The 12,109-nt window shown below is 41.1% G+C and overlaps 1 protein-coding gene across 1 annotated transcript; it reads left to right on the plus strand.

Annotated features, from left to right (window-relative positions):
* The first annotated feature begins 1,069 nt into the window (after positions 1–1,069).
* On the plus strand, positions 1,070–11,956 carry atp6v1ab (ATPase H+ transporting V1 subunit Ab). The gene is made up of 15 exons (XM_031282022.2): positions 1,070–1,270; positions 3,777–3,879; positions 4,120–4,248; positions 4,792–5,006; positions 5,096–5,233; positions 5,347–5,498; positions 5,596–5,758; positions 5,837–5,945; positions 6,401–6,523; positions 7,232–7,346; positions 7,443–7,506; positions 7,610–7,813; positions 7,972–8,066; positions 8,239–8,410; positions 11,215–11,956. Exons 2-15 carry the CDS (start codon positions 3,798–3,800, stop codon positions 11,305–11,307), a joined length of 1,854 nt encoding a protein of 617 aa, XP_031137882.1. The 5' UTR covers positions 1,070–1,270; positions 3,777–3,797; the 3' UTR covers positions 11,308–11,956.
* The last annotated feature ends 153 nt before the right edge of the window (positions 11,957–12,109 follow it).

Here is a 12,109-nt window from a genome sequence, read left to right on the forward strand (position 1 = left end):
CTGTCACGAAAACAAAATTAAAAACATAAGCCTTGCCTTACATACATGACCAATAACCAGACATAGCGAGAAAATTCATGGATATAGAACATTTATTTCCTTTAACATCGCCACATTTTAGATTATGTTGTGTGTGTGTGTGTGTGTGTGTGCGAAAGAGAGAGAGAGAGAGAGAGAGAGAGAGAGATACTTATTTCTGATTCTAATTCGTGATAACGCCTCCATTTTGGCTCAAACTTTGCTGTAAAGATCTTCTGCACGTACGAGATAGGCTCCTTCTTCAGAATTAGAATCAGTACTTTATTTATCCCCAGGGGTTACGTTACAGTTGCACCCATTCTTGAATAGAAATATATAGATAAATTAGAAGAAAAATATAAATAAGAAATATGTATGTGAAATATGTACATTATACTACAATATATAACAACAATATATAGAAAAAATAGAAATAAGAAATACCTTAAAAAATATATTTACAATACAATATAACAGAGTAGGCCTACACTATATAACAACAGCTCAAGGAATTAAAATGGGATCTATGATTAAGTGTGTTAAAACGTAAGAAAAATATAAATACGAATATTAGTTGAAATGTACAATAAAAATGCTGTATTAATATCTGAGTGTAAATTAAGTATGTTCAGTCTAAATAATATAATCTTAATTACAGCCTGCCAGCAGGACCCATAGACTGTATGTAAAGAGCAGGACCACTAACTACATATTTTTTAGTATATACACTTTTACTGATGGTCTTATAAATTGATGGTATTTTGATTTAGTATATACAAGGAATAAATACTCAAATGTTATTCTTGCGCATGCTGTAGACGAAAATTCATCTGGAGGGATTGATCACTAACGTTCTGTAAACTCTTTGCGGTAGTCCCGGAGGCAGGTATTTATTTCCATAGGATGGCCAAGGCATGTCCCGCCCTACTCTGCCTTTATCTGCCTCTGATTGGCTTACCCTTACACTAACCCTTACCAATCCCACTCGTCTTGCCTAAATCTAACCAACCCAACCAGAGCAGGCAACGAGTACTAGCCAATCAGAGAGAGAGAGAGTAGGGTAGGTCATGCCTTCGCCATCCTAGGAATACAAATTTGGCGGATCCAAAATGGCGGCAGTTGCAGGGGCCCAGCAGTAAAACCGAGCAGCGAGTGAATGAAGTCAGCTGATCTCTGTCTGCTGTCACGCACCGCAGCACCCATCGTTTCTCTCTCGAGGCAAGCCAGTAAACCACCACTTCACAACCAGACGGTAACTATTATATTTTTCTTTAACTGTGTTGTCGATATTATAAACTGGCATTGGCTTCGCTGTGTGTTGATAATGTAATGTAGATAACCCGTTGCGTCAAAACGGTAGAGCCAGCAATTTTCAGCCAGGCCGAGCAATCTTGCTATATCGTTTTCATAACACCGAATAACCTACGGAGCTACCTGCCGTTGTTTTCAGTGCTAAAACAAAGTGGGATTCAGTGGAAATGACAGCCATACCTCAATGCAGGTATGATTTATCTGCCTGCATTGAGGCCAGTTTCAAAGCATATACGTTATACCATGTTACCTACAGGCCACCAGGCCATTGTCATGCCATTTTACCTTGACTGTTGTCATGTGGTTCTCCATTAAAACAATATAATTTAGCTGCGATCAGCTACCTGCATTTAAGGAGTTTGCAATTAACATCACTGTGTCAGGATGTCTTGCTTCGTCATCTCACTTACATGTAACATTTCTGAGCCTATTTTGGCGCAGACACCAATACATGCATCTTCTCAGTGTTGTTAACCCGCTTTCCTTTAGAAAATACAGAAAATACAGGTACAGTAAACTTGTCTCTGCCTGGGTTACAAGCTATGTTTCACAGTTGACCATTACCAACTTTCTTCTCTGTCTACTATCCATCACAAATTAGCCAACATAACATCTAAGGGTCAGCAGTATAATAATAATAAAAGGTACGATTATCTTTAGCATGTCTATTTTCTGTGGAGGACTATAGTCAGGTGGGAGAATTGTGTGTCCACACACAGTCATAATTTGTACTTCCCAGTTTTGCACCATTCTAGTTTTCCACTTCCTTAAAGAGACTCATACAGAGAGGCCAGCCAGTCATGTGCCAGGATCATATGATCAAGTGCGAGGTCTGTTATTGTAGCCAGGATTTTTTTTTACAAGATAACGTGGCCTTAACTGCTTGTCAAGAGGCTTGTAACAAATATTGTGATATGGTCATAACATATTTTTCAAAGGTTTACATGTAAATCTAGTTTGATTTGTAGTATTTGAATCTTATTAGAATTAATCATCAGAACAATAGACCCTTCCCACTGTATGCCCCTATTTGGTGGCTCTTTAAAAAACATCAGGTAGAATTGATAAGTCAATCTGTAAATATTACAGGTGTGCTCAGTTTGTCTTTGAGATGGGAAACACAGAATTACCAATTCAAATCAAGCAAATGTTGTATGATGTTTTTTTCTTCATAAAAATGATGTGCTGGAAGAACAGTGAAGCCTTAGGTGTCATTCTTGTAATTCCTGCATTGACCCATTGGTGGAGCTGCTATTTTCCTGCACAGATGGGTTAAGCAGCCTAGCGTAAACAGGAAGATCTGTACATCAGTGGGAAGGACAAGAAAAGGGCATGGTTGTAGAGTACTGTATGTGTGATATGATTGTAAGATAGACAATGAGAAATACCAAATATAAGTAGTATGAGTATGTTGACTGGATCTGCTGTGTGCGTGTGGTGCACACATTGTATTGCAGATTCTCTGTAATGTGTGCAGAGTATCTGCAGTCAGGGATGGGTTTATGTCACGACTGATGACAGCTTGTGTTTGTGTGTTATTCCTGCTTGTAGCCAAAGTGAGTCAGGAGAGTATCTAGCAGATATGTGATGTGAAAATGAAAAATATTAATAATATGAGACAGAGACATTGAATGCAAAGATGCACCCCTAGGAGACGTTTGTCAGCCTGTATAAAGGAGCATGTTTACATACATGTACTGCCTGTCTGTACGCATGTGAAGGAAAAACCGAGGAACATGCTGCTCTGTGGCATTCCCCTCTAATGTTAGCCTAACACTGTACTAGTGCACCTGAAGCGAGTGCAGCCAAGCAGGAGAATGAGATGAGGGGGGATCTCCCAAATCAGGCATCGTGATGCTGAGAAATAAAAAGTTGGTAGGTGCCACTACCAAGGTACCAGAACGGTGCCATGCAAATATTTTTCTGCCTTTTATGATGGAAAAAAATGTATTTGGTGTTCTGAATCTGTTGTGAAAAGGCCATTTTATGTTAAACATCATGCCGAAAATAATGCAGAATGAAGAACTTTACTTTTACACAAATGTAATAACAAACTGTTTTATGTTTGATTTGGCATCAGGATTTAAAGTCGGAAAATGGGATGGACCCTGCTGCATACAGTGATTATCCTGTATGGCCAAATCTAGATTTCATTCTCTTCATATTAACCAGTTGGCTCAGTTCTTAAACCGAACTGGTAACACTGTGTGGTCTTAGTTGAAATTAACTGTAACAGCAGTAATCAAAGCACTCTGACTCACAGTTGCTTACTGACTGCTAATACAATTTCTCAATAATTAAAATGTAGACAGAGGTTATTTTTGTAAGTGACCATTACAGAGGAGAGGATGGCCTCTCCTCCAGTCCTCTGGTGAATTTTCCCCTTTCCTTCTCTGTTGCCTGATGTCTCCCTCACATTATCCCTCTCCTCTCTGCTCTCCTTCCAGTCAGACTAATAACCGGTGAAGATGGACATGTCTAAGCTGCCCAAGCTCAGGGATGAGGAGAGGGAGAGCGAGTTTGGATTCGTTCATGGAGTCTCTGGACCAGGTTGGCCACCACAAGCGCATCACTATCAAGCTCTCTCTCCACTTTGCTCTTATAACAGAACAGAATTACTACAGAAGCCTTTAAATCAGATGCAGGCTGCAGGCTCATCTTTACAACAATATTTGAGCTAGCAGCAAGAAAAAAAGGACAGACTTGTTCTGCTACTGCTTTTTGGCTTCACAGGGTTTGATTGTTTAACTTCTATTCAGGCTGATTGTTGACACTTGTTTGTTTGCATAGTGGTGACAGCTACGGCCATGGCAGGAGCAGCTATGTATGAGCTGGTTCGTGTCGGCCACAGTGAGCTGGTGGGAGAGATTATCAGGCTAGAGGGAGACATGGCCACCATCCAGGTCTACGAGGAGACATGTATCCTTTTGACCATTCCCTGCCTTTACTTGATGTCACAGCTTAGATGTGGTCCCATTGGATGGCTGCTATAAGGTGTACTTTTATTTTAAGCTGTCAGGTTGAGTCAGTCAGGGGCCAAAATTATTTCATATTCTGATATCTAACAGCTCTTTAAGGAATGAGACAGTATAAAATAGGAACATTTAATTGACAATATTTTGAATGCAATACAAAAAAGGTTCTTTTTAAAAACCGAAGTACATAATGAAGCAAATATCTTTATTCTAAAGTGAGAAGGAAGAAGAAATGGGAAAAAAACAAAAATGACGATAACCCTAAAATAAGGTCAGCCATTTTTCTGTCCCATAAACTGGGAAGAGGTAAACAAATAAATAGTAATACAGTTCCTGGTCTGATTTAAAAGTGATTTTCTGACTTTTCTGATTTTCAGACTTTCAGTTGCCGTCTTACACTTGGATGCATTGTAGTCCATATCTGAAAGTTAATATTAGAAATAGTCCTACATTCCCGTCCAAACGTTTTTCCTGAGCTTGAATCCAGCCGGCGTGTCTGTTGGAGATCCTGTGCTGCGGACAGGAAAACCTCTCTCTGTGGAGTTGGGTCCAGGAATCATGGGGTCCATCTTTGATGGTATCCAGCGACCACTAAAGGACATCAATGACATCACACAAAGCATCTACATCCCCAGAGGTGTGAACATTGGAGCCCTCAACCGAGACCTCAAGTGGGAGTTTTCTCCCGGCAAGAGCCTGCGGGTGTGTGTCTGTGCAGACTTCAATCCTTTAGCTTGACATGTTTAAATGGTCAGATGTATGTCAACTTCCCTTTTTTTTATCACTGTTAGGTTGGCAGTCACATCACAGGAGGAGACATCTATGGCATGGTGTACGAGAACTCCCTCATCAAGCACAAGATCATGCTGCCTCCCAGAAACAGAGGCACTGTGACCTACGTGGCTCCACCTGGAAACTACGACGTCTCAGTGAGTTCACCACACCTCCAATCACAGCTGTCCAGACTGTTAGATGTTGCTTTGTGTTGATGGTGTGTGTGTGTGTGTGTGTGTGTGTGTGTGTGTGTGTGTGTCTGCGTCAGGACGTGGTGATGGAGCTGGAGTTTGAGGGGGTGAAGGAGAAGTTCACCATGGTGCAGGTGTGGCCTGTCCGACAAGTGCGACCCGTCACAGAGAAGCTGCAGGCCAATCACCCGCTGCTGACAGGACAGAGAGTGCTGGACGCCCTTTTCCCGTAAGTCTCACATCCTCTTTTTTTTTTAACCTTTTCACTCAAGACATTTTGAAATTGTTTCCCCCCATCTGTACTCTCCTCTGTTCTCTGTGTGAAGATGTGTACAGGGAGGAACCACTGCCATCCCAGGAGCCTTTGGCTGTGGAAAGACTGTCATCTCTCAGTCCCTGTCCAAGTACTCCAACAGTGATGTCATTGTCTACGTAGGCTGCGGGGAGCGTGGTAACGAGATGTCAGAAGTACTGCGAGACTTCCCCGAGGTGGGTAGAGACAGCGGTGGCGGTGTATCCTAACTTGACTGGTGTTCAGAGTGACTGACAGTGTTGTCTGATCAACAGCTGACCATGGAGGTGGACGGCAAGACGGAGAGCATCATGAAGAGAACAGCTCTGGTGGCCAACACCTCCAACATGCCTGTAGCTGCCAGAGAAGCCTCTATTTACACAGGTATATACTCTTTATTTTAACATAAGTGATCAAAGAGTCTTATTCATGCTTGCATGTAGTCTCGCATTGCCAGACCTACCTCCACAGCGCTGTGGAGGAGGGTCCACACAGCATTCCGGGATGGGAGAAAAACGTGCTCTGGTTAATTGGCAAAAATTTCATTTTAGTCGTTCGAGAGAAAACTCTGATTGGACAGATAGTCTAGCTAGCTGTCTCAATTTACCCTGCAGAGATCTGAGGAGCAGTTAACCATAGTCCTCATAAATCCACCGGAGTTTAAATTTCCAACACAAAGAAAGCGGAAGGAGACGGACATCGGCTGAAAAGACATTCATCCGGCGGAATTTCCGACGGCACCGGAGCTATCCTGGAAGTGGAACGTCGTGGATATAGACTAGCTTGCATGTAGATTAACACACACGATGAATGCCTACTTACTCAGTTTGTTTTGGCAGGAATCACGCTGTCTGAGTACTTCAGAGACATGGGATACAACGTGAGCATGATGGCCGACTCAACCTCCCGTTGGGCCGAGGCTCTCAGGGAGATTTCTGGCCGTCTGGCGGAGATGCCTGCTGGTAGGTTTGGAGTCTTCTGGAGATATTAATAAAAGCTAAAAGCGGATGATTCAGGCTCCGGTATTTCTGGCATTTGGTTAATTCCAACTACTGCTGAAATGATTTACCGATAAGTTGATTGACTAGTCGAAATTTAAAATTAAATGAAGCAAAAATGCCAAGTCTTCTTTCATGGTGAACTGAGTTTTTTGGACTGTTTGTCAGACAAAACAAGTCAGTTGAAGACGCCACAAAGGTCTCTGGGAACTTGTGATGGATATTTTTCGTATATTTAGTGTGTGAAATTTATAGACTAAACCATGAATCAAGAATATAATCTATGGATTTATTAATATTGAAAATAGTATCCAACTGGGCTTTAGTTGCAGTGCGATAAAATGTATACTAAAAAGCACAACGCTCAGTGTCTGAGGTTAAAATGACAACTTAATTTAATAGTCAGGGTCATTGACGCTTTTGCCTTCTTCTAAATCGTAAAGTAAGTGAATTGGTGCGCAAATGTGAAGACAAGCTTTAAGCTAAATACACCACCTGGCACATGTTTACATTTCTAATGCTTAAATTCCACTCTACAGTAGTTGGAGCTAGTGCCTCTTTGTTTTGTGGTTCAACTCTCTTACTTTATCTTTTGTGTAGTCCTGTTTACCTAGTAGAAAGCATAAAGCCTGTCAACTGTGTACAAAAAGTATTTTCTGTATCTGCCCACAGACAGTGGTTATCCTGCCTACCTGGGCGCCCGTCTCGCCTCCTTCTATGAGCGTGCTGGAAGGGTGAAGTGTCTGGGCAACCCCGAGAGGGAGGGCAGCGTCAGTATCGTAGGAGCGTGAGTACAGCTTTATTCCACTAGAGGGAGACATTACTCTGCACATCTTGTATGGACAGTAACTAACTTAAATTTAACGGTTTGTTCCTTTTTCAGTGTATCGCCTCCTGGTGGTGACTTCTCTGACCCTGTCACTTCAGCCACCCTTGGTATTGTACAGGTAAATGATCAAATTCAGCTCCCATTGTCACTCTGATTAAGCTTTGTTTATTAAAGGTGCTCAGTTCTTTATGTTATTATGCTGTGGTGGTTTCCTCTCTCAGGTGTTCTGGGGTCTAGATAAGAAGCTGGCTCAGAGGAAGCACTTTCCTTCAGTGAACTGGCTGATCAGCTACAGCAAATACACTCGTGCTCTGGATGAGTATTACGACAAGCACTTCCCCGAGTTTGTGCCCCTCCGTACCAAGGCCAAGGAGATCCTGCAGGAGGAGGAGGACCTGGCTGAGATTGTGCAGCTCGTTGGAAAGGTAATTCAGCATAAAGTCGGCGGCAGCGGTTTGATCTTTGGATGAATTCTCCTTTCCCTGTATGTAGCTTCAAAGACAGATATGCATTGAAAGACATGTATACATATTTATTCCTTGCTTCAACGCATTTTTTTAATTTAAATTATTTTTTTTAACAGGCATCACTGGCAGAAACGGATAAAATCACCCTGGAGGTGGCCAAACTGATCAAAGACGACTTCCTGCAGCAGAACGGTTACACGCCTTATGACAGGTAACGTCATGCCCATCGTATCATACCCTCACTCACTTTAATCAGTGAGTTCAAATAGATGTTGGACACCCTGGTGAGAAAGTGAAGTGAACTCCACTGTTGCATGTTTTCTGTGCATGTAAATCTCACTGTTAACTTATTGACCGTACTTTTCTCGTGTCCATCTCCTCAGGTTCTGTCCCTTCTATAAGACAGTGGGCATCCTCTCCAACATGATCTCTTTCTACGACATGGCAAGGCACGCAGTGGAGACCACAGCTCAGAGCGACAACAAGATCACTTGGTCCATGATCAAGGAGCACATGGGAGAAATCCTTTACAGGATCAGCTCAATGAAATTCAAGGTGTGTGTGTGTGTGTGTGTGTGTGTGTGTGTGTGTGTGTGTGTGTGTGTGTGTGTGTGTGTGTGTGTGTGTGTGTGTGTGTGTGTGTGTGTGTGTGTGTGTGTGTGTGTGTGTGTGCACTGTCTCCTCTGCCTTATGTGTTAATTTAGTGGTTCTCTGGTTAATTCTAAGTTCATAGACTAACAAACGAAAACATATGATTTTTTTTTTTTTTTAGACTTTTCACTTGTTGCTTTATTTCTTGTAAAACTATGGAATAGTTTTCAAGCTCTAAGACTCACAATCAGAAGAAATCAAAGATAAAAAGGGAAAATACTTTTTATATAAAGCATTCAACATTCTGCCGAAGTCGCAAGGTAAAAAGATGGAGAATCACAGTCCTTTGATCAGCGGTTTTTGATTTGACTTTTGCCTCATCAACAATGCAGTGTTCTTTGTTTGTAATGTGTGGCAGGAAGTCTGCCTTTACATCAGATGATTCTTGACAGGATTATGTTGAGCTTGTTGATGTATTGTTTGCTGGAATACACTGATGGCATTTAAGAGTTGAGACAATCACAATAAGAAAGAAAGTTGAATTGCTTTAATTATACCTGATTGAAGGACCCCCACCCATCAGGTTTTATTTTGTCATATTTCAGACCTGGGGCCTGTTTCACAAAACCAAGATAAGGGATTAAGCCGGGATTTATCAGTTATCCTGGATGATTTAAGCCTTGACTCGGTTTCACGAAAGTGGAGGCACATAAATCACCATGGAGATTTATTCTGTGCAGCTAGCCTGCTCCCGACCAGGCTAACAGCCAGGATTTATTTAATCCTGGAGCCTTTTCTGATCACCCAGCAGTGGTTTTACCCTATTGTTATCAGCCTGGATTAAAATACAACAGGTGCATATTGCTGTTCATTTAAGTACTGTTATTATTTAAAGTTGGGACCATAATTAATTTTTTTTAATAATTATTCATGTGACAGTCATCGTTTCTGTTATATTGCTGTATGAAGACTGCTGTTCATATTGTTAGAAGTTTGATGAATATATTATGGCAGTTGTTGAGATAATTAGAAAAGGCTGATACAATTTCAAATGTGTTTTAAATGAAGTCTGTTACTAAGGGCAATACATACAATGCTGTACATTTCTATAGTTGACCAATGCACCTTGAATTATTTTAGTTGATTCATTTTTTTTTATTCTTTAACAATAAGGATCATGTTTGTTCCACTTCCATGTGCATTGTATTTGGCATTCTTAGCACACAAATTGTGTTGTCCAGTAAACTGGGACTATAATTTGGGAGGACTGTACAATTTAAAGAACATATCCTAATTGTACAATCCTCCTAAATTATAGTCTTAGCTCACTGGACCAGTAACTATCTAGTGATGGAGGCTACTGTACATTCATGTAACAACAGGGAGAGGACACCTCGTTGGTTTTTGACCTTATATTTAGCTGGGGGGGAAATAACTGATGAATATACTCTGTTCCATTCATGTTTACAGTGTGCATGGAATTTATCACTTAATTATCTTTATAGTTTCTAGATTTTAGAGTCCAATTTCTTCAGTGTCTTTATTTTCTATGTCCATATATACAAGGGAGCAAGGCATATAATATGTAGAGAAGGAAACTCGTCCTCTATAAAAAATAAAAAATAAAAAAACGCGAGAAAACACGTAGCAGATAATAGCGGACCGACTGAATGTATATGAAAATATACATTTATGAACTACTGCTCTTAACTGAAACCATTCAATGAGTCACTGTCATCTGCAAAAACGAACAGTTGTACACTTTGCATTAAAAGCGAGCAGTGGAAGTTAATATGACTTAGGTAATTTATATTTTAGCCCATGAGAGAGAGGGAGGAACAGAGTGAAAGAGACATTTATGCATCATACTCTAGCGTTGTAGAAAATTGATCTTCATGGTAAATTTCCTGAGTAACATTATCTTCTGCTTACTTTTAAGGCAAATAGTACAACTGTTAATTTGTGCAAATGATTAGTAGTCTAATCCTTGAATGGTATGATTATGACGGTTTCAATTCAGAGCAGTGGTCAGTTAATGTATATTTTTAGGCTACTAACTTACGCATTCAGTCGGTCCGTGATCGTCTGCTACGCTTTCTCTCGCTGTTTCATTACAGCGGCCGTGTTTCTTTTCTTTTTATACAAAAATGTGTTTCACGTCATCATACTTCCACAAGAAGCTGCTGCTCACTCTGTATAAAGTATGTACAATGCGTATTCTCCATTTTGGCATCAGTAAATCTGTGATCGACCTCGCAGTCTTTTGAGGAAAGCCGTGGACGCGCATCTATCTGAATTACTTCAGCCTGGCTCAACCTAGTCGCTCCTCCTCAGCCTGGCTTGGCCTTCGTGAAACGCACCAAGGCAGGATGCTCAGATTAGACCAGGTCAAGCCTCGCTTTATCAGTTATCCTGGATTTATATATTCTGCTTTTGTGAAACAGGCCCCAGGAAAAGGTTAGCATGAAAACATTGTTACAACAACAATGCAAACAGTGTAAACAGAGAGAGTATAGACGATATCCAGTTGAGATGAATAAACATTACATTTTATCATCCAAAAGCTCTGACAATTTTGTCAGAAAGTCTGTACATTGTTCCAGCAGAAAAAGGGGCTGTGTATTTAAAAGAGCTATTTTTGGAATGACATCTGTAGGACACAGTGAGGATGACGGCCATAGCTTAAGCACCACGTACAAAGCACAGCGTCTGCCTAGGCCTCCTGTTTTCTGTTCACATTGTAAGACTGTATTTCTTTGTTGGCACAGGACCCGGTGAAGGAAGGCGAGGCTAAGATTAAGGCTGAATACGCTCAGCTGGTGGAGGACATGCAGAACGCCTTCCGTACATTGGAAGAATAGGCTCCCACCTCTCACATTTGCAGTTTTCATCTGACCCCTCCACTGCAGAATCACATTCCACCTCCTTGTATCCCCAGAACCCGCGTGCTCCCCTGTGCTCCTTTTGTGAGTGATTGTGTGAGTGTGTGTGTTTGCGCAATTTCATGTGGAGGGAAAAGAGAAAGATGTACTGTATTCATTTATTTGTTGCCTCCATATCGCCGACTCTGGATCCTCTGCATGGTCGTTGAACGTTGGTGTGTGTGTGTGTGTGTGTGTGTGTGTGTGTGTGTGTGTGTGTGTGTGTGTGGATTTAATGTGTGTACGAAAGAGGGATCTCTTCCACCCCATTTCTTCCTTTCTGTTTACATGATTTCTTTGTGTATCTGTGTTGCTCTTCCTGAAGAAGATTGTTCGGTTGATGTATTGTAATCGATAGACCATCTGTACAGAAGAGTATTGAATATAAATTGAATAAGATCAGCCTATTTATTGCCAGCATTTTGATGTGAAGGCTTTGTCGTTCTTTTCTTTTTGTTTTTATGGTTGTGTTTCCCGTTGTGCAGTGTCGTGTACTTTGCTGTGTGAATGTGTAAAGAGTCGACGCTCTGCTGTCGAATACGTTCATCATGTTACTCCCAAAGAATTAAAACATGGGGGAAAAGAACAACATTGTGTGTTTGTCTGTTTGACGTCATAGTTTCTGATATTGCTGTCAGAGCTGCTGAACTGGTCTCTCTGCATGTCACTCATTCTCTCCTGCACCCTGTCCTTAGGATGCTTTGTTATTGAAGTTTTTTTTTTTTTTTTATAAAGGTCAGAG

The sequence above is a fragment of the Sander lucioperca genome, chromosome 1 (genome assembly GCF_008315115.2).
Source record: "Sander lucioperca isolate FBNREF2018 chromosome 1, SLUC_FBN_1.2, whole genome shotgun sequence".
In the NCBI taxonomy this organism is placed as follows: domain Eukaryota; kingdom Metazoa; phylum Chordata; class Actinopteri; order Perciformes; family Percidae; genus Sander; species Sander lucioperca.